This window comes from Typopeltis vanoorti, chromosome 23 (genome assembly GCF_054136105.1).
Source record: "Typopeltis vanoorti isolate ZY-2024b chromosome 23, IOZ_Tvanoo_1.0, whole genome shotgun sequence".
NCBI classification, from domain to species: Eukaryota; Metazoa; Arthropoda; class Arachnida; order Uropygi; family Thelyphonidae; genus Typopeltis; species Typopeltis vanoorti.
The window spans coordinates 47,584,399-47,608,037 of NC_143571.1; the positions used below are offsets into that span (position 1 = coordinate 47,584,399).

Here is a 23,639-nt window from a genome sequence, read left to right on the forward strand (position 1 = left end):
GAACTGTACTCCAGGAGATTGATGAGGCCAGGGACTTGGGAGTGTTGGTGGATAAGGAGTTAAAGTTTAGGGGGAACATTGCAAAAGTAGCAAAATCAGCTCATCAACTCACTTGGTTGTTGAAAAATACCTTGACGAGCAGAGACAAGCAAGTTATTCTACTTCTGCACCGAGCCTTAATAAGACCTCATCTCGACTACTGTGCCCACATTTGGTCACCTCGGTTCCTTCTTGATGGGGAGGAGGTGGAGAGGATCCAGAAGCGAGTGACTAAGATGATAGCAGGTCTATGGAATGAATCATATGAGAACAGGTTGAAGATTTGTGGGTTGCAGAAACTAGTTGATAGGCGGAAAATGGGAGATATGATTGAGACATTCAAATTGCTAAAAGGATTCTATAGGATTAATTCATAGGATATTTTTGAGATCTGGTGGTGGGAGAACTGGGGACACCTATGGAAGCTGGGCAAGAGCGTGGTTAGCAGGGGTGTTAGAGCTGGGTTCTTTACTTTTAGAGTGGTAAATGAGTGGAGTAAGCTGCCAGAGTCTGTTGTGGGTGCTATGACCGTGAGCGAGTTCAAGGCAAAGTATGATAGATACTGTGAGAATGTCGAATAGTTGTGTGGACACGATGTTTAGGGCATCCATCGATGAGTATAAGGACTCCCTGGAGTAGCCCGAAATAATAATAATAGTAATAATACCACTGATAGATTTTTGACTGTCTTGCTGTCAGGAGAACCCGATTTTAGCAGAAAAAGCGATAAAATTTCTAATGCCTTTTGTCACAACCTTTATGTGTGAAGGCTTTTCAGCATTGGTTTTTCTGAAAAATAAATATAGAAACCGATTGGAAGTCGAACCGGATTTAAGAATAAAGTTATTTTTTCCTCCAAACCTGAAGTTTCTAGTTAACAAACAACATCATCACACTTCTCATTAGTAAGTTATTTGGCTTTAGTTTAATTTCTTTATATTTTTGTAAGAGTAAATAAATGCTTCTTTGTTATAATAATAATAAATTAAAACTCCATGAACATTCAAATTTGTTTTATTTTAACTATTGGCCATAAAAATTTTAGTGGGTCACGGAGATGAAGTATTAAAATAAACGGGCCACGGAAAAAAAAGTTTGGGAAACCTTGTTCTAGATGATCCATAAGTATATCCCATGCACTTAACAACCTTACCCTGTAGTGTTTTATGCCATGGCATGCAGTGGCGTAGCTGGGGGAGGGGAGGTGCTCCCCGGGTGGCACTTTTAACTTTTTTGAACTTTTGCAATTAATTCTAAAATACAGTCTCGAGGACTCGGTTCCAAATATTTTAATACTACTGCGAATTTTCCTCACAATTGCAGTAAATTTTGCTAATTGTGAGAGGAGTTTTTCTAAATAAAACTGATTAAGAATTACCTATATTACTGTGAAATATACTTCGCCATGTCATCGACGATTTTGCTACAGAAAAGCAAGAAAAATAACATTTTAGAATGTTGAAATTAAAGTTTTACTTCAAAAATAAACTAAGTGTTTTAATTAATTTCCCTACACGTAGCTTTCACTTTTGTGTATTTTTGGTGTGTATTGAGAGGGGCGGTAAACTCAGGGAATGCCCCAGGCGGAAACTGCTCTAGCTACGCCACTGATGGCACGGATTTAAGTTTCTTCCTAAGCTTGCCATAATCACCTGAATTTTATATCTACATATACATCTTCTTGATAGAATATTCCTTATATTTTACAATCTCTCATCAAGACCGCATGTCCAATTTTATCAATTGAAGGCAATATGGTAATCTCGGTTATGGATAGCAATTCTGATCCTATGACCAGGTCCAATATTCTCTACTCCTAGTCGCCTCTATCACATGATGCCTTAAGTAATTATCTCTTAGTAGGTGTATGAATTCTATTTCCTTCCTATCATGTGATCTTTCTTCCTTCCAGTCAGGGCCAGCTCTACCGATGGTGCAAAATCTGCATTTTCATGGGGCTGCAAGTTTTTTTGGGGCGACAAAATGGACATAAACAATACGGAAAATAAGGAGAAGGTGCGGCAAAATATGCTGCTGCACAGGACGACAAATTTCCTAGACTGCGGCCCTCTTTCACTCTACATCTCTATTGTTGAAATCCACCATAATAATCACTCGACATGTACTCACTGTACTAATTTTCAATGCATGTCTTCCAGATCATCTGTGGAACTTCCTGGCTATAAGCCAGGTTGTTGCTATTAAAAACAATCAACTGTATGTTTTGTTTTACTGGCTTAATTTTACACTAGACTGCTTGAAATGAAAACCCACCCACCTGCCTATAATCTATTATGTTTAGCTGCAATTCTTCTGCTCTCGTCAGCAGTAATATATCCCCAATCTTATCTTCCCCGTAAATATTAAACCCTTCACATTGAATCCCTGTAACTACATCATCTGCTGTTAGCCAAGTCTCATTAATGCCTATAACTTTTGGGTAAGTTGCATTAATCAATGCCAGAAACTCCTCTCTCTTGTTCCCTGATATTTCTGGAATTAGTATATAGAAACGACAGCATCTTTCTCGGCCCCACCCACCTGTGCTTACTGAATTCAATACCCTATTCAATATTTTTGCTTTAGAGACTAGATTCAGCACTTTGCCATTCTCATACTCACTCGCCTCATGTTCTTTCTCACAAACTCACTTGTTTCCATCCTAATTGCTTAAGTTTTCCTATATTTGCGCTCCAACGTACTTGGTGAATAAAGCAGTCCAAAAAATCATGGAGTGGCTATGGGTAATCCTTTATCTCCGGTTCTTGCAAATATTTACTTAGAAGATTTTGGAACCAAGGCTATCTCTTCCTTTATTTTAACACCTAAAGTTTGGAAACGTTATGTGGATGATGTCTTCATTGTTTGGAGCCATGGACATGAATCCCTTATGGTTTTCCTCGAACATCTCAATAGCCGACATCAAAGTATTAAATTTACTGCTGAGCTTGAAATGGATAATTCCTTGCCTTTTCTTGATGTCAAACTGACTCGCTCTTCTGGTAAACTAAAAATATCGATATATAGAAAATCCACACATACCAACAGATATCTGCACAGTCAGTCCCATCATTTCCCTCCTCATAAGCTTGGAATAATTTCCACCTTGGCACATAGAGCCCGTTCTCTTCTTGATGATCCAAATGAACTGCTTACAGAAATAAACCATCTCAAAACTTCTTTCGAAGTTAATGGATATTCCAAGAAAATCATTAACAAATTCCTTCTTAATCCTCCTAGACATCACTCAGAAGAAACAAATAGATTCAAAAGCAATATATCTATTCCTTACATAAGTGCTGTTTCACATAAATTAGCAAAAGTTCTAAAAAAATACAATATCAGAACCTTGTTCACTCCACTTCCAAAGATCCGTTCCTTAATTAGCCACCCAAAACCTTGTCATCATCAACTCAAATTCCCTGGCGTATATAAAATATTATGTGACTGCGATATTCCTTATTTCGGGCAGACAGACAAATCTGTCGAAATGCGTATGGAAGAACACATGAGAGACATTACTTACAAGAGACAGCGACCAAGTGCATTATCAAGTCATATCCTTTTCTCGGCTAATCCTAATGATGATAACCAAAGTCACAAAGTCTGCTGGGAAAAATCTACAAACATCTTCCGTTGCAGTGACGAAATAGAGAGAAAAATTGTGGAATCGAGAGAAATCATCTTCAATCCTGTTTATCTAAATAACAACTTAAGCTACAACCTCCCAGATAGTCATTCAGCTGCAATCATGTACTGGCGTTCACGTGATGCAGCAAGCACGCACTCTCCCAACAATGCAACAAATGAAAAAACAGCTTCAAATACAACTACAACGTTTTCATGATAATTATGTATAAAGACTGTCTATGTTGTTCATAGTCTTTTAACCCTCAATGTTTAGTGTTTTTTCTTTTATAACGTCACCTGAAGAATGTTGTTACAGGCCGAATCTAGTAGTGTGTTTATATTAAAACCTTTTTAATTAAATCTCGGTTCTAGTCATTCAATTTTTTCATAAATATATATATATATATATATTGGTGATATTTAATTGTTTGCCTCAGAGTGCTATCTAATCTGGGGGACGGCCCTGTCCATCAGCATAACGTGGTAGGAAACTTACAGTTTTCACATTCTCGCTCTTCAGTTTTCCTCTTTTAAAAAATTCTTTACTTCCTCTTTCATAGAATACTTCTCACCTCTCAAGTAATTTGTACCAACTAAGAAAATTATTTCCTTCGACTTATATTTTGCATCAGGATGGCATGGCTAATATCGTGAATTTTTGTACCTGGGGAAACAGGATTTTTCACACTTTCATTACATCCTCCCCTAATCATTCAGTCTCCTTTATATAATTTTCCCTTTAACTTGTTTTTCTTGTTTGTTTGTCCGGTCTTTATTATTCCTTCGGAACACTCGTTTCTTTCTCTTTTCAGCCCTGCTAATCTCTGGCCGCTTCTGCAGTTTTTCAATTTCGCGCTATGTTCTATGAAGGATAATATTCAAGTACGCTATTTCTTTATTAATGTCCATTTGTTCTCCTCTATTTCCTTGGCCGCACTTTTGACCTAAATAACATCATTTTCCATTCTACTAACATTTCGGCATTCTTGTTACCTAACAGACACTGACTTTTGAAACATTTAATACACCCCCCCCAACCACACACACACTCTCTCTCTTCTCTCTCTCTCTCTCTCTCTCTCTCTTTCCTTCCACATACGGTATACTTTAAGATTTTCGACGTATACATTCACACATACTACACTGAATAAAATCCCGCAAATTCAAATCGCTCGACGGCGTGGTCTTTGCCGCCATTGTTGTTCCACTCATTGGTGTCATGCCGACAATAATGTATTTAAACAAAAATGAAACAAACAAAAAAGCTTATCTACTCAAATTAATAGGTCAGTTAATCCCACATCCATCTAAAACAAAAATTACAATAAGGTAACCTAATATAATTATTATTATTATGTGACACCTCCAGGGCGAGTGTGCCAACAGCATGGAATGATTCTAACCGCGCTCAAACTTGTTTAACTTTTTGCGTGAGCCATTAGTAGCAGAGGCTCTACCAATCGACCAACATTATCAATTAAAATAGGAAAATGTTACTTATCCTTCAGGAGAGATAAATCCACTCTTTGGGAAATGCTGGTAGCAATAAATATCCAACTTACGCTTATATTCAAAACTGGATTATGAGTCTGAAGTCTGTAAGGAATAATAATCCGCGATGTTTGGATCCCATCCATCATCAGAGTATATGAATAGCTACTGTTGTCTTTAGCGCTTCACGCACAGAATCTTTATGTTGAAGCTAATGAAACAGTTTTATCACTTAGACGGAAACAGTTATCTCTTAATTATGCCCTAAAGATAAACGTCTCTTCCAGATCATCATGCATAAACTAGTTTCATTACTCTGCGTTGGGAAGCCTAATATCTCACACGTCAGACTGCCATACGTGTTAAAGAGACTGTGCAAACTCGACATGAATGTTGATGACACTGCCTGTACCAAATCTAATAGCATCCCTCCATGGAGGGCTTTGCACTCCATCCTGCAACCTCTCACTTTTTTCAGCTACAGAAGTTTCATACTCCATCATCTGTCTACCTGCAGTTGTTAATGCACACGGAGTAGGCCACTTTGATTTCATGCCCATCTATGCTGATGACTCAAGAACTGACTCATATGTTGGCTGTGCTGCTATGTTTCCTGACGTTGCTATCTCCAACCAGATTCCTGGATTGCAGTAATTATAAAGCAGAGTTGCATACCTTTCAGCATGTGTACTTGTGCATATAAGAGATTATGTATATACTGTATAATTTGTAATTTATATATTATAATGTGTAATTTATACAGATTCATTGAGCTCTTTATAGGCTATATCCTCTCCTATGTATAATCCACATCCAAAATGCTGTATGAGGTACTACACCTGTTGTACAAAATGAAAACCTCAATTTTGATGTTAGTTTGTGCTAGATTCCCAGCTACATTGGAATTAAGGGAAATTAGACTGCAGATGAAGCTGCAAGATCAGCTCATACTTTCTCCACATACTGTTTCACCGTATCATATACAGACTACTGACAGTCTATAAGATCACAGCTAATTGCTCAATGGCGGCCTTCTTGGTAGGAAACATTGACAAACAAATTCTTCGTCGTCGTCCGGTAGCATCCTCTAGCAAGAGGATTGCAGCAGATGAGCAGCTCTTCTCCATTGCTCTCTGTCTCTCGCTTCCATCATTCTTAAACCAATCGATTCCACGATGTCATTAAACCACTCTCTAGTTGGTCTTCCACGTCTTCTCTTCCCCTCAACTTTCCCTTGTAATATAGTTTTTGTCAGGTGTCCCGAAGAACCTCTCAGAAGATGTCCTGCAAATCTGGTCTTTCTTTGCATAATATTCTTTAACAGTGTTTTTTCCATCCCAACTCGTCTTAAAATTTCTTGATTTGATATTCTTTCTGTATAGCTAATCTTTTCCATCTTTCTATAACACCACATTTCCAATGCATTAATTCTTTCCATATCTCTCTTTCTGAGTATCCATGACTCACTTCTAACTTGCAATACTCCAAACTGTTGCTTTAACTATTCCAATTCTAACGCCTATTTTAGTGTTCTTGTTTATTAAAATTCTCTTCATTCTCATAAATGCCGATTTAGCTTTGCCTATTCTATTTCTAATGTCCAACTCTAAAGTTTCTTTCTCTGAGATCCAACTACCTAAATATTAAAATCTTTCCACTTACATATTATATGACATTAAGTCTGAAATTAAGCATTGGAATTGTAGTCAACGTAGAAGGAGAAGAGAGAAAGTTGTTTTTGCTAGACTCAGCACAGGTCACAACATCTTACATATTCTTATTGACTGAGGGCTCATGACCCTCCTGGATGTGAAAAAAAAAGCAATATGCGTCCTACTGTTTGTTATATTTTGGGGGAGTGCCAGCACTTTACATGAGAATGAAATGAAATTTTTACCTATCCAAGTAAAATACAATGAGGCAGATGTTTATGAGACTCCGATAGATTGCATAATGTTTTTAATCTTTTACAAATAATTAATTTGTACAAAAACATATCATTGTAATTTTGTTCATATGTTTAACGTAATTATTTACTACTTTGTCTTTGACTATTTATGTACCGCTATAAATTTTTCTGTAATGTAGATACTGCATTGCTTAACTTAATTTTTTTAATAAATCAGTAAAAATTATGAATTTTTGACTATTATCTATTGCTGTAACCTTTGACCTTGCATACTGTTATAAACGTTTGTTACAACACAGTTGACCTTTGCTCTTCTTACACCAATAAATCATACCAACCCATTTCCATTTATCTTCTCGGAGGTTAAGTACATTTCCAAGGCATGCTAGACAAGAGGCAATACTTTTATCCTAACTAGTATATCGGAGTTATACACATCTCATTTCGTTAGGGTGTGCACCCAGAGAATTTTATTTTTCAAAGAACATTTATGAAATTCTTAATTGGAAAGGACATTAATTTTATTCCTCCAAACTAAAATTACAATTTAACTAAGCTTATTTTTTTAAAAAAATCAGCTAACGCCTTTTATTTCCATGGAAGTAGGCGAAGCCGTTTTAATTCTATCTAACTTTTAGAAACTGAGTGGGCAGTCCAATCTCCACTGGTAGCCAATCAGAGATAGCTAACTGAAGGCTATCACTAATTAAGTGCCGACATCTCGTGGTCCCTAATCCTAACACAATAGTTTTAATGTATGAAAATAGTGTGCGTTCCACGGTCGATTCTCTTCAGTTTACAGGACGAAAAACCCGAGTTTCCTGGAGAAAAAATCCGCTTGCCCATGCCAGAGATTGACTAACTCTGGAACCGGTCGAAAAAAGGCTTAAAAAAACTTCCTGTAATCGTCGACTAGAATCGAACTCGTGATGCTCTGTCTTTGTGGAGTGTAAATACCACTTCCTCCCAATCCGCGAATATTTTTTTAATTACCAAAAGAAAGTAGGCTAGATCATTTTAGCCCGACTAACTTTGGAACCAGTCATTCCAAAATTAGATCGTTCTGAATTAGTATGAATTCCACAATTGATTTTGCAGTGAACCCGCTGTCCATTGACTCGGGAATTTGTCGAAGAAAGACAAAAATTTTCTCTAATCAGGAACTATATCTAATTCTATTTTCTGATTTATCTAATTTAATTTCTAACCGTCTTTCTTTTGGATACCTAACGCTATGGAAGCAAACACCATTTACACGTAGGTGCACAAGCCTGCACTAAACTTTTTTTTAAGTTAATACATACTAAACCACATAAAATTACAAACTTAAAGGAGAAAAAAATGACACCAAAAATCGAGTTGGTGCTGTGCTGATAATTAGGCATATACAAATATAGAATCAGCTACCATTGCATTTATTGTTAACCAGTTAATGATCAAAATTAAATTGACCAACTTAAATAAATGTTTTTTTTTTCATCTTATAACTTATCCAAGGACAATTTTATATTTCTTTGAAATTATTCTTATATCTACCCTACAATTATCTAAGGCTAGCAGCTTATTCACTATAATCACAATTTACAAATCTCGATATCCATTAACTGGTCAATGCTCGCAATTAACTGACGTTGCCGATTCCTTTTCATTGTATAAAATCATGAAGGATACGATGTGCTGTTATGTAATTATAATTCTTAGATTGATTTTCTTGCACTAGTTTCAAAGACTATTTCACATAAACACATTGTAATAGGTCATACTTTAGGCCTTTTTAAAATCCGAACAGATTTTAAAAAGGCCTAAAATTAGATAGGGGGGAATCAGATATTTCCATTCCCTTGGTGAACTATGAGCTCTTGGTCATTGTACTCTCCATTTAAGAACAGATCTGTTATAACTCCGAAGCCTTCTAACTTCGACTTTCAACTCATTCAAGGACAACCTTAAATTTATTAGAAATTACTCTCATATCTACCCTACAATTCTCTAAGATCAGCAGCTTTTTCACTATAGTTACAATTTACAAGATTCGATACCAATATCTGAGCGAATTCTAGGGTAGATATTAGAATTATTTCTAATAAATTTGAAATTATTCTCATATCTACTGGCAATCATTGAGTCTTGGAATGGGTGTAATGAAATTATTCTGTTCCTCTTTTGTATCAAAGAGATTCCGGGACTCAAATGTATCATAAACGCAAATTGAAAATTTCTTTCCTATACTAAATGAGTTGATATATGATCCTCCCCTACAAACATTTTCACACAGCCATTAAAAAGAGATTAAAATAATTTGGACCTCTCCTTAATGCAGCTTTGCACATGTCCTTAAGTTGAATCCTCGAGCTTGAAGACCCTTATCTAGTTTTGCCACCTTACAGAGATTGAAAGTATCATATGAAGATGTAATCGAATGAATTTAGTTCAGTGGTAAGGTCTCTTGCTTTTATTGTATCATCAGCAGTGTCTGTTGTTTCAATAATCATCTCTATGTAAAACAGGAAACTTAATATAATAGTTTTCTTTTACAGCAATCATTGTTTCCGCTTTGTAAACTGAACGTTTGAGCTTGAGCGAATGCAGGAACGACTTTGGAGTTGTTTGCTTAGAACAAAAAAGAAAAAGATGCAAGAAAAGAGGAAAGAATGCTCTTCTAAACGAGAAAGGAAAAATAAGAAAAGAGAGAAAAAGAGAAAGTTATATGAGGTTGCCATTATAGCAGGAATGCTATGCTTGGCGATAGTGATGAAACTGTGCTTCCAGGGCGTAAAGTTTAACGATGTTGGCGAGGCTATTAGAATACAAAAGGGATTGAAAGAGTTCATTGTTTTAGCTGGAACGAATAATAATTGGGAAAGAATATCAGGGTAGAGTGTAGCATGGAGGGTAGAGGGAAAACAATGGAGATATATTGTTAATGACAGCTGATGAACCACAGCCATAAAGAGCAGGATTTCAGCTGGAGGTCAGTAAAAATAATGCATTCAGGCAATCTGGTGAGAGATACTAGCCAAAAGGACAAAATGTATCCTTGTTCGCTAATCAGGGGATGCATTATTCCTTATATCTCTTCCTCCAGTTTGCATTAAAAAAAAACAACTGAATTTCTATAATTAGACCATTTACAAGAAAAAATCATTATCAAATTAGTTAAGCGCTGCTGATTTAAGAACAGAATCCTATAACACTCATCGGTTACGTTTTCTAGAAAAAATCTTTCACGTGATTAAGTCACACAGCTATTCTATTATCTTATTACTTTATTATCAGTCCTGGTTTCTTAAAGTAGTACATCAAATTATCATATGCTAATCTGCGAAGTTAAATTTCACAATGCAAAATTATCATTATGCATTAGTGTTGCTTATCGTGTATATATGATTTCTTTCATAAAATGCAAATATATTTTGAAAGTAAGATTCGTACTTGATGACCATCATAGCTCAGTGCCAGTGACGTTTGCATGTTCTGCACTAGATCTCCTGAAGATAGACTTTAGTTCAAGTCGCAGGCTAGAATTTTTTCTAAGCTAAGCCCTTCTTCGACCTGTTCCCGAGTTAATCGATCTCTAGCAAGACAAGCGGCATTTTCCTCCTGGAAACTTGGATTTTTCGTCCCTTAAACTCAATAAAATCTAACGTAGGATCCACACTATTTTCAGACAGTAAAAATGTGTTCCGTTTAGAGACCACGAGATGGCGGCACCCAGCATCTTCTCTTCTCCAGAAGCCATCTATAATTAGTTATAGTCTTTTGCCAGCTATCTCGGATTGGCTAACTGTGGAGATTGATTGACTCTCTTAGTCTCCAAACGTTAGATTGGGCTAAAACTCAGCTTCGCCTATTCCCTATATTGAAATAAAAGGCTTAAGCTGGTTTTTTACTACATAACACCTCCAAGGAGTTCAATGTTTTATCAAGGGAGGGAACTCTACTTTAAAACTATTCGTCTCCACCACTTAATTCACTAATTACACAAAACGCCACTATCATCATCAACAACACACAACGACATCTACTGCTTACCACCAGCACTAGTATTTTTTCTCTGTAAATGCCTTTGTTCTCACTGTCGATTCGTCTTCATATTGTATGAAAAATCCGAGTTTGCTAGAGAAAAATCAGCTACTTCCGTATGAGATCGGCTAACTCATCTTTAATTGAAAATGCCTATATAGAGAAAAAGCTCATATAAAGCCCTTATGCAAACTAGAAATGAAAACATTTACCTCAGCTCAACTCTCCTGCAGGCGAACGAATTTATCTTCGTCTGTGTCTTTTGAAATCTTCTCTGTTGCATAACGCTCATTAATCATAGAAATCAAATGCGCAGCCCCTTCAATCTATTGCACATTTTCGCTAAGAATACGACGATACCATATATCCAAACAGCATCTAGCCTACTTATTAGTCTGGACACTTTTGTTCTTTCACATCTAATCCTGTAATAAAACTTACTTTCCGATAAGCATATTCTGATTAATACTAAATACATGGACATGATTACCCAAGAAGGACCATACTCTTTGCAGCCAGTTTCCAGCGATAAAAGAAAAGGCTTCATAGCAAATTCTCGAAGGTGTCGCATGTAGTGTCTTTTTTCACCTCTGCCTTGAATGGGTAATCATTAAGAGAACACCACTCTTCTTTTGATATTTTCCTATCTTCTGGCCTGGTCGGCCATATGAGTAGCGAATACTCTCTCCAATGAACAGGCTGTTGGTTTGAATTTGAATCCTGCTGTGAACATGTTGGAACTCTGTGTAGGTGGACGATATATTTCATCCCCTGGTGTGAGACCAAAGCCACACTTATTGGATGCCTGAAGTGGCTTAAAATTCTATGCGAGTCCTAGGGCAGCGTTTTTGAATTATATAGAAAAATAAATAAATATACATAAACTTGACAAAACTAGACAAAATATCTTTAGCTCACCCATGGTACTAATGTACTATAGGTTTACAATCTTTTTTGGGTCGGAGTCCTTAAATATATTCTGTTGGGGATTATACAAGATGAGATGGATGACGATGATAGCTAATAAAACAATACACATTTAGTACAGCTGCAGGACCCACTGAGTCAAGGAGAATAGCACTTTTGTCATATGCAGCTTAGTTGTCATATTCTTTATCTCTGATTTCCTTCTCAACCAATGGCGGCTCGTACATAAGCACTGCGACACCACAGTACCCCCCCCCCCCAAGGAAAAAATTAAAAAATTATATTTTGTTTGTGTTTATAAATAATAACAATGCTTACAACATTATATAAATGCAATACAACATGTTAACGGTTACAGCTTATGTTTTGACATTGATTGAATAGTTCATAATTGGAATTGTTCGATTACGAAACAAATGCACTGCGATCTAACGCAGTGTCAGAATTATCGTTAGGCCAATTGCAGCTAACCTCGCCGATATTCGTTTACGGTTCTCATTGCACGTTACAAGTAATTCCGACACGGCTCGTTTGGGAGTGTATGGTATGCTTGCCCGCATTATTTCTGTGAGATTCGAAACTTTATTATTGGTGCGTGTTCGTGTTGAGGGTGAACTATTTTTTGTAAATCTTATTTTATTTTGTTAAAATAACATATAATTATTTATTTATTATAGATACAAGGCTGAATTATGACGAGTGTCACTGTTGAAAATATGAAAAGAATTATAATTTTTCAATTATCGTTACACGAAACAAATGCACTGCGATCTAACGCAGTGTAAGAATTATCGCGCCAATTGTAGCTAGACTCGCCGATAATCGTTTACGCTTGTCATTGCACGTTACAAGTGATTCCGATACTGCTCGTTTCGGTACTGTATCGTATGCTTGCGCGCGTCATTTCTGTGAGATATGAAACTTTTATTATTGGTGTTTGTTCGTGGTGAGGGTGAAATATTTTTAATCGAGAAATTTTTTAATCTGCAAATTTATTTATTAATAAATTGGTTACTGATTATGAAAAAAATATTTTTTTAATTTTTTATTTTGTATATGCAGCACCCCCACTTAAAATTTTCACCAGCCACCACTGTTCTTAACTCACTACTATTTTACTTAGAGGAAACATTAAATACTTTCCCAGCTATCATGATTTTTTACCTACCGGAACAACTTCATAAAATTCCTTTCGACGTAAGTTTTGCATCTTGAAAGTCATTTATGCCCATAACATAACTAACCGGAACAGTGGCGCACTCAGGATTTAATCTTAGAGAGGGCCGAGCACTCAAGATTTAATCTGGCGGGGAGTTGAGTAGACGATTTGAGAATACACACTACGCATTGCATACGAGTTATGACTGAGCATCTGCAGTGATCGCCAATACATGATACCCGTGATCTCCTCTGGCCCGGTTCGGGAAAACGAAGTAGCGCTCGAGCACTACTTCGTTCGCCATGCGTTCACAGTGGCCAAGATTCCCGAGCGCTATAGGGTATTCCCACCTTATGGGACCGCTAATTCATAAGTTGCATAGAAAAAGCAAACACGATACAACATAAATAAAATAAAAAAAAAAAGAATTTTAATTAGGAAAAGATTTTGGGAAATTTTTCTAGTGTTTTTTCTTTTTCTTTTGGAGGGGACCAGGGCCCTTTGTCCCCCTCCCTGGGTGCGCCAATGAACTGGGATACTCTCATTCCTTCCACGCATTACCTTGAAGCTGAATTCGATTCGTAATCGGTGTACATGATCATCTAGTTTTCGATCAATGTCCTGTTTATTTATTTATTTTTCCCGGTGTTAATTGTCCTTCCGATCATTAAACATCTCCTTGCCCTGGGTACCCTGTAAAGGTGATAGAATCTCATAGCTCGTTCATTGTCAGATGCACAACTGTAGCACAAAACCTAGTTCTTGTTAATCCTGGGGATGAGTGATTCGATATGGATGGTTTCTTTCGTGTATTTACCAATTTGAAATTGGGTGAAGCACACTCAGTAATAATAATAATAATAATAATACTGTTTCACTTCATCTTTAGTATACAGAAATGGAACACAAATTATACAAATGATAGAAATATTATAAAAAACGCCACCATATTAGCTACAATAAGGTAGCAAAACAGTTTATACTTTCTAATTATTTTCAAAATATCTACCATTAATTAAACAACTAGGAAAGATGATCAGATTGAAATACTACTGTATATTATAAAGGAAATTAATGTATATCATCAGATCTATTTAAATTTTGGCAACAATGAAGTAATGTTTTGCAAGTTTCCACAAGTAATCTGCTCTTATGTAGGATTTTAGTCTTATCCCTGAGGCATCTGTGCTTTGTAAAAATGGTATGTTCACCAAGCCCAGATTGTTCAGGTTCATGATATTTGACATAAGATTTATGTTCCTCGTGATGGAGAAAAGTAGATCTTTCCAGATTTTTCACGATAAGACGAGCTACACACCAAGAAATCTGGTAAACACTAATAAAACCAAGTGTAAGAAGCTTGTCATTTGGAGATGATAGAAAGGTGAAGATTTTTACAGTCAGGACAAAATTTCACAGGGATTTGAAAGGTTTTAAATATTTTGCAGCAGATATTCCTTTCACATAAAGTATATTTAGTCTTTTAAAACAGGCACACTTGGTCTTTCTCTGCTGCCTGTCGTTTTGGGAGGAGAGAAAGAAAGGCTAATAATAATGTCTCTTTGAGAGTGGTGGCAGCATAACCTTTAGCATTCTCAGGATACGTAGGCCTCTCCACTAGGAAAAAGTAAAAGTAGCGCCCTTATTATTATTATTATTATTATTATTATTCCATTTCAGACATTTTCTCATAGGCATCACGAGATTGTTCAATAGCACCAATAAAATTATTGGCAGGTGGCGGTATACATTGAATGTAACAAGTTTACATTGGAAACTGTTACGAACATGTAATGTTTGTATGTTGTTAGGCATCTTTCGAACAAATGTAATACCTAGCCAAGTGCCAGCAGAATATATTTAAGGATATGGCTGCAGATGATAGTTTTGTTTTCTGTCAGAATGATTTAGCACTAACAAGTTTTCCTATATTTGAAGATATACGACACCAAGGAAAGTTATGTGATGTTACACTGAAGGTATTTTTTGGCTCCTCTTTCCAGTTGCTTTTTAGTTGATATGCTAGAACGAATCATTGGGGGACTTATATTAAATAAACAGTCTATTTTATTAATAAGACCAAATAGATCATTGTAGTGTTCTTTTCATATTCACAAATTTCCTGATTGAAGAAACGTTCCCATTTTATGAACTTAACTTAGTATATATATATATGTATTAAGTTAAGTTCATAAAATGGGAACGTTTCTTCAATCAGGAAATTTGTGAATATGAAAAGAACACTACAATGATCTATTTGGTCCACCTTTGCCACGAGTTGCCCTGGTCCTGCACTACCTGTGGGATCAGTTAGACTTGCATCAATTGCAGGCGCAAACTTGACTTTTAGTCTGTTTGCTTACTTGGGAAATGGAGTAAAACCAGGTTTAAAATTGCTTGGTATCTTTAACATATGTATATATATGTATATATATATGTATGTATATATATATATATGTATGTATATATATATATGTATATATATATATATATATGTATATATATATGTATATATATATATATATATATATATATATATATATATAGACACATACACACATAAACTACGTAAAGATGAAATAAAGTATTTAATATATATATATATTAGTGAAGAATGGAACCACTCTCAGCCAGCATTACAATATTATTAGGAACATTTGAAGATATTTTTACTATTATTTTTATTTTTATTTTCAAGTTATTAAAATAAAAACATAACCAAAAGGCAATGGTACACAGAAATATTTACATAAAATTGTGTAATATATGTATATATTTATATTTTTAATAAATTATTGCATGCACATAAAATATTCATCAGATTATTAGGGACAGTTCGAGGTTACTATTTCCCATTGACATTTTGAAATCATTGATTTAAATGAGGTTTACTGTGAAAAACTTCATAGCATTCTTGGAAGAGTCTCAAACTTGAAAGGACTTGCATGAAGAATTTTGTATTGTTCTAGGAATCCTTTGTGATTGGATATCTAACTGAAATCAGGCCACTGGATGTAGATATCTGACAGGCAGAACCTGTTACATTGTTTTCTCCAACCTAAGAAATATGGTCTTGTAGAACACAAGTTTCGACTAGACTAACTAAAAGCTCCTTTGCAGCATTACAAAAATTCTTCACACAAGTCCTTTCAATTCTGACTCTTCAAAGAATGTTGCTTTTGTAGTCAGCCTAATTCAAATTGCAGTAATGATTTAAAAATGTCAAATTTTGTAAAATGGTGACCTTTCATTGTCAATAATAATAATAGTAACAAACAAGTGTTATATGTTTGTATATGGGAAGCCTTTTTGTTTTGTTGCCTTTCTGCTGTGTTTACATTTTATTTCTAATAGTATCATTTACTTGATGGAGATAGAAAGAATGCACCTTGTAATATTTTTTTCATTTCATTTGTGTTCACTCTAATGATGTGATGAGATACTCATCATGAAATATGTGTTATTATTATTTTATTTATTATTATTATTTTTTTTTTTGTTGCCGCGCAGAGTCATGAGTGGAATTGGAAGGAACACTAAGTTTGCATCCTGATTTTAATAAAGGTTTTATTCCTTTAGTGAGATTCTGATTACTAGCATTAATGTGTGAGGTAGGTTCAGGAAAGACACTCATTAATATAAAAAAGTTTAATTAACATCATTTTGTAACATATAGTTTAACTTGGTTATATAGCTTATTTACATATATACAATATCTCATAAGTGTCGAATGCACAACTTGACTAGGTTAACACAGCTTATATATATATATATACGTGTGTGTGTGTGTGAGAGAGAGAGAGAGAGAGATACCAGAAGAAAGAACATACAGAGTTATGAAGGTAACTTATGTTCTTATATTCTTATATCTTCGTATGTTCTTTTTTATGGTTATATCACTTGCTTTAATATCATGTTTGTCTAGGTGTTTATCAAAACCTTCCCTTGTGTGTGTATATATATATATTCCGATAATTAATACTATTCATGTAACATGTGCTTCAACAATATGCATTTTATTTCTACCAATTATATTATGCTGCATCTACAGGTCATCTACATTTGAAAGTTTTCCCACTTGGTTATGCTATCAATTAAAGATGCCAAGAAATGATAATGTTGGTTTAATCTTTTATCCAAGTGTAAGCAAACAAAATTTGTGCATAAAGTAACTTCACGACTAAGCAACTCATATATATAGAGGCTTCACATCACTTACCTTAATATCTCATAATGCAAAGCACATGTCCTTATGCATAATACTAAGCATTATGGGAAGCATTGCTGCGAAACCAGTCACCCAGACCAGTTTCGACCTTTATTGAAGTCTCATCAGTGGGAGCCAGACCTAGAAGTAATGCAAAAGTCACATTTCCACATATACAAGGCAAAAGATGTCACCCTTATTACTAAAATGCTCTGGTTTAGAGCTAGATGATGGTATCACTTCTGGGTATGGATCGCACTGATGAGACCTCAATAAAGGTCGAAACTGGTCTGGGTAGCGACCCTTCTCACAATGCTTAGCATTGTACATGTCCATAAGGGCATGTGCTTTGCATTATGGGATATTAAGCCAAGTGATGTGAAGTCATTAGCCTCTATATACGAGTTGCCCAGTTATGAAGTTACTCTTCACATGCAAACTTGTTTACTTACACTTGGATCAAGGATTAAACCAAGAATATAATTTCTTGGCATCTTTAATTTATAAGGCATCTACAGTTCTGTCTTTAGAGTCACATAAAACTGAGGAAATAAATACACACAACAAGTAGGGAGAGTTTAGGTTTTTCCATGGGCTGACTTCAAAAAAAGTCTCATGAGCTGTCCTTCATACATTCTGTCTTCTTAACACATCATTTCCTACACACGATGTCAGACATGCATCACTATGGATTTTCATAGCTTTATGCTACACAAAATAGACCATATGTTGGAATAATCAATTGTTGTACTTATGAACATTTCATTACCTGTCAGTCAGTAGCATTGACTTCCAAGATTAAGTGACTTCTTCCATAGTATCTCTCCTTACTGCTGACTTCTTCCTCTTGTGGTTTCTTGCTTCCTCCTTTCTAGTACTTTGTTCACACCGCATTCTGTCCTTCTTTCTTTCTTTCCCTCTCTTTTTTTCAAAGTCCTGTCTTGTCCTTTTATTTTCTTTTTCTTTAGTTAGATGGGTCTGCTGTTGCTTATGTTGCTGTTAATTTTGATTATGGTAGAACTCGGTCATCAAATTATTTAGCTCCTTTGGCTGGGTTCTAACAGACTCCCATTCACAAAGAGGTCTGTGGGCACCATAGACTAAGAATTTTTTTTTACTATTTTGTTGCTTTTATGTATATATATATATATATATATATACACACACACACACACACACACACACACACACACATATACATACATACATGCAGTTGACCCTTGAACAACGTACAACATGGAGGTTAGGGTTGCCAACTCCCTGTGTTTTTCAAAAATCTGCGTGCAACTTTTGACTCCTCAAATACTTAACTACTAATAGCCCCTGTTGACCAGAAGCTTTAGCGATAACATAAACAGTTGATTAACACATTTTGTATGGTATGGATATATATGTAGGTATTATATACTATATTCTTACAATAAAGTAAGCTAGAGAAAAGAAAATGTTATTAAAGAAAATCATAAGGAAGTGAAAATACATTTCACAGTTCTGTACTGTATTTATTGGTACCATAAGTTTACATTGTCTATTTACAAGATGAATCATACCTGTCAGTTACATCAATATTGTCTTATATGATAGAAAACACTGCAATGTTATACATATTACTAATACTAGATATCAAAAATTAAAAGATAATGTGAAAAAGAAATTATTCATGCAGCAATCCCTCGATTAATGCGCCCCCAATTAGTGCGTCATTTTTTTTCGATACCCAAATTCCATTAGTGCGCCTATATACATCTTAAAAATAAATATTAAAGATTTTAAAAATTTTCTATCTATACATTTTTTATGGCTAACCATTTTAAAAATTCACTCACAGGATGAAATAATTTAGTTACCAATTTGAAACATTTTACCAAGTTATTTTTTAATGGCATACTACACTGTTTCCATGTATACTATGTTCCAAGTTTAGGCCAAAATTTATGTCGCTTTATATAGCATTTTGCTGATCATATCTCATGCAGTTGTTTTCCTTACTTTTTTATTTTAAATTATTTTCGCAACCTTTAATCATGAGTAAAAGAATTAGTGAGCAAAAAATAGAAGTGTGAAAATGATTCGAAAAGTAATCTGATTGGAAGAAAAACTTGAAATAATAAAGATAAATGAACAAGGCGAATCCAGAGCAAAGATAGAACAAGAACACAAAAATGGGTGAATCAACTGCTGAATACAAAGAGAAAGGTAAGGCTGCTTCAAGTTCATCCTGCATGCACTTGAAATCAAAGAATTATAATGATTAAATTAGAGAGATTTCTTTTTACATAGATCAAAGATTGTAACCGAAAACGGATCCTGCTAAACACTGGCCTTATTAAATCAAAAGCATTGTCTCTTTGTAACCTGGAAAGAAAGAAAGGGTTATCAATGATGGAAAAGAAGAAGAATTCCATTAATGCTGGGTGATTTGAGCAATTCAAAAAGAGAAATTGCCTACATAATGTTCTAATCACAGGCAAAGCTGCAATTGCAGATAAGGAGATATCCAGAGATTTTGAAGAAAATTGTGTATGGGGGGGACTATTGCGATCAACAAATATTTAATGTCGATGAAACTGGCTTTTTTTGGAAACGAATTCTTTCTAAGACTTTTCTAACCAAATCAGAGAAATCTCAGCCTGGTTATAAGGTCGCAAAGTCGAATTAAATTACTGCCATCAATATGTGAGCCGTTTGGAAGCACATTCTTCCACATTGTGCAAACGATTTTAGAGGCTTTTCAAATGAATCTAAGTTAATTAAATCTCATTCTGAGAAGTTGAGTGATTCTGACCTGCTAAATTTAGATGCACAGCAGGAAGATCCTGAAGAATATGAAGAAAATTTAATCACTGACAAGGCCAAAGAGGTTTCACAGAAACAATTTGAAAATAGTTTTCGTACAGTTGAAGTTTTTAAGCAGCAATGCTTAGAGACTGACCCTGGTGAAGAGAGAACCAGTAAAATATGCAGAAGAGGCAGTAGGGCCATACCGTCAGTTGTATGAAAAAAAGAAACAGAATGCCTGCCAAACTACATTAGCTTAATTCTCTGTTAAGAAGCGAATAATAAATCTATATTCTGAATATGTTTTATTGTCTTTCAGCTTCATGGTTTTCCTTTAACTAGGCCCTGAGACATACTCTAATTCTTTTATAAAAAATCTTAAGGGTCAAAAAAGAAATCTGAGGAACGAATTATACATTTTCTCATAGGTTACTATATTCGATTAGTGCATTTTTCGCCTATTTTAAAGTCACTCCAATGCTTGGTGATGTGCCACACCAGGCCTTGCCATGTAGTCCTGTTGTATGCTTTTCTGGAGGCTCCAACACTCTGAAGATCAATCACTCAACACACACACACACACACACCATCCATCCATCCATCTCATTGATCCATCCAGCACATTAATCGAGGGATTGCTGTATTTACTTACAGGTATAACATTGCATTAGAATTTCTAGGTTTTATGGTAGAATAGTGCAATTGATACGATTGCTTTGCAGTAGCCTAGCCTATACACTAATGAATGAATCATAAAAAATTTTATTTTATGCTAATTAATTTAACTTACTAATAATAGTTAATTTTATGCATTTATAATTTTATACTGTGTTTTTATAGGTATTATTTCTGGGAAAATTCCCATGTTACTCCTCTAAGCAAATATTACTTTTAAGGCTATTTAGCATATTTTTGTTTAGAATTGCCCCTTTATAATGTCATTGGCTTTTTACTCAAATTTTAGGGCATTACTGATGTTTTATATAGACAGATATATGAAGAATATATAGGAGGAATAATTCGGACATACCTTTGCAGGATGTTGCTGGTTATCTTCTTATTCAGTGGCATCCCGGTGTGTGGTGATATATAGACATTCATCTGCTGTTAAAGGAAGGAAGGGAGGTTGGGGGGTATGTGAACTTTTTGAAAAACCCGGATTTTTTTTATATTATTAAAGGTGGGCAGAGAATTCTTTGGGAGGGGGGGTGAAAATAGAAATTTTTGGGGAAGGGGAAGGATTTGTGCTTTGATGTTTGTGTACATTTCTTGAATGCAAATTGTGCCATGTACAGTATGTAAGTGTTTGTGTGTGTGTGTAAGTTTGATAAATTTTAACTTTTTATAATAGATTTGATATTTATTGGTAGTAAATTATCAAATGGACTAGTATCTACATATATTTTATGCATTCATGATATACCTAACTTTTTATTAATTTTTTTGACATTTCCGAGCTACGCAGTTCGTCTGTGAGTTTTTTCACCTTTCATATCCATCTGTTCACTGGGCATCCACAGATGCCGTATAGTCACTCCAATGCTTGGTGATGTGCCACCAGCCCTTGCCATGTAGTCCTGTTGTATGCTTTTCTGGAGGCTTCAACTCTCTAAAGATCAGTCACTCCACACACACACACACACACACACACATCCATCTCATTGATGGTCTACCCCTTCCTCTTTTTCCAGAAACTTTACCTTCTATTACTCTTCTGAGAAGTCCTCCTTCAATCCCTTCAATGTTTCCAAAATATTTTAGCTTTCTTCTGTCAATATTCTTAAGAAGCCTTAAAGTTCTACCGATCTTTTCTAACACCCATTCATTTGTACACTTTCAGTATATATCCTCAGCAGCCTTCTGTAGCACCACATCTCAAAAGCAACTATCCTTTTCTTACCTGACTTCTTTAGGTTCCAAGTCTCACATCCATAAGTCGCTGTTGGAAAAACAATTGCATCTGAAATCCTCAACTTTGTTCCCATGGAGATAGATCCATCCTTCCAGATTTTGGACAACTCTCTGACTTGTTTTAGCCATTCCTATACTACTTCGGACATATTTTGAACAGCAATTCTTCACATTAATAATGGATTCCAGGTGCTCAACAGTCAAAAGCTTTAGAGTAGTCTAAGAAACACATTACCAGAGGGAGTCTAAATTCTTTATATTTTTCTGTGATCTGTCTAAGGCAAAGGATCTGATCTCTGGTGCCCTTAACTTTCCTAAAACCTGCTTATTCCTCAGGCATCTCTGCCTCAACTTTGGCCCCAATCCTAGTTAGCACGATCTTCAATAAAATTTTGCTTGCATGAGATATTAAACTACTAGTTCTATAGTTCTTGCATGCTTTCATATTTCCCTTATGTAGTGGTATGAAAACCGACTTCTTCCAGTCTGTAGGCCATCATTCTGTCTCCCATATCCTTGTAATCAACCTGTCCAACACTCTTATCCCTCGATTCCCTGTGTTCTTAATTAACTCTGCTGGGATTCCATCTGCACCTGGGGCCTTATTGCTGTTCAACTTCATGCCTAAGTGGAGGAAGTTCTAAATCAGAATTTTCCTGGTGAGGGGGCTCCTCCAAATTTTCTTTATCCACTCTATTGTATGGATTCAAAAGACTCATCATGGGAGGCAAACAATGTTACATACAAAACCATCGCACCATGCTTTAAACTCATTCAGTGTATCTGCATTCACCACAGTGTCAGGCAAAGTATTCCACTGATCAATCATTATCTATGCAAAAAAACTATTCCTTATGCTCACACCCTTCTTATTCAACTTCCAGGTATGTCTGCTTGTTCTACCTCCTTCCCCCATTCTATGAAAAATTTCTTCTACATTAATTTAATAACAATCCTTTACCAACTTAAATGTCTCAGTCATATCCTTTCTTTCCTCCTATTCACAAAGCTTTGCAAACTGCATTCCCTCAATCTGTGCTGATATCCCACATCCCAAAACCAGTTACGAAGTCAGTCTTCTCTGGACACTTTCCAACATATCCTCATCACCATGAAAACAAGGGGACCAAATTTGTGCACAATAATCCATATGAGGCCTGATCAAGGCCTCATATGGATTATTTCTGCAATTTAAGATCCTCTGCATCATTGCCCTAATTCAATGTGATGTCCTCACATTGAATTAGGGCAATGATGTCCACCACTGCTGCATGATTTCTTATCTCCTCAACTTCAATTTAGTCAGACCTACCAAATTTTAGAATCTCACACTTAACATTGAATTAACAGTTCCATACTGTTGCACACTCATACAATCTATTCAAGTCCTCTTGTAAGGCCACAACATCTGCTTGATTCCTCATCACTCTCCTCATTGTTATTTAATTTAAATTAAATTAATTTATTTATTCTTATTTGACATCTCTGAAATAATCATAGAAAATGTAAAACTTGTTTTTAAATATCTGAAATTTCTCTTTATATAATTAAGATTAGGGTGGTGC

The 23,639-nt window shown here is 35.4% G+C and overlaps 1 protein-coding gene across 2 annotated transcripts in view; it reads left to right on the forward strand.

The window, feature by feature from the left end:
* The first annotated feature begins 14,967 nt into the window (after positions 1 to 14,967).
* KLHL18 (Kelch like family member 18) overlaps positions 14,968 to 23,639 on the forward strand; it is a 144,358-nt gene continuing 135,686 nt past the window's right edge. Inside the window, exons 1-2 of one of the 2 annotated variants that reach the window (XM_090412819.1) lie at positions 15,024 to 15,157; positions 16,689 to 16,789. In XM_090412819.1, coding sequence (XP_090268945.1) covers positions 16,781 to 16,789 — 9 coding nt within the window. In that variant the 5' untranslated portion in view covers positions 15,024 to 15,157; positions 16,689 to 16,780. Of the gene's footprint in view, positions 15,158 to 16,688; positions 16,790 to 23,639 lie in introns of both variants that reach the window. The other variant, XM_090412818.1, reaches the window with a different exon arrangement.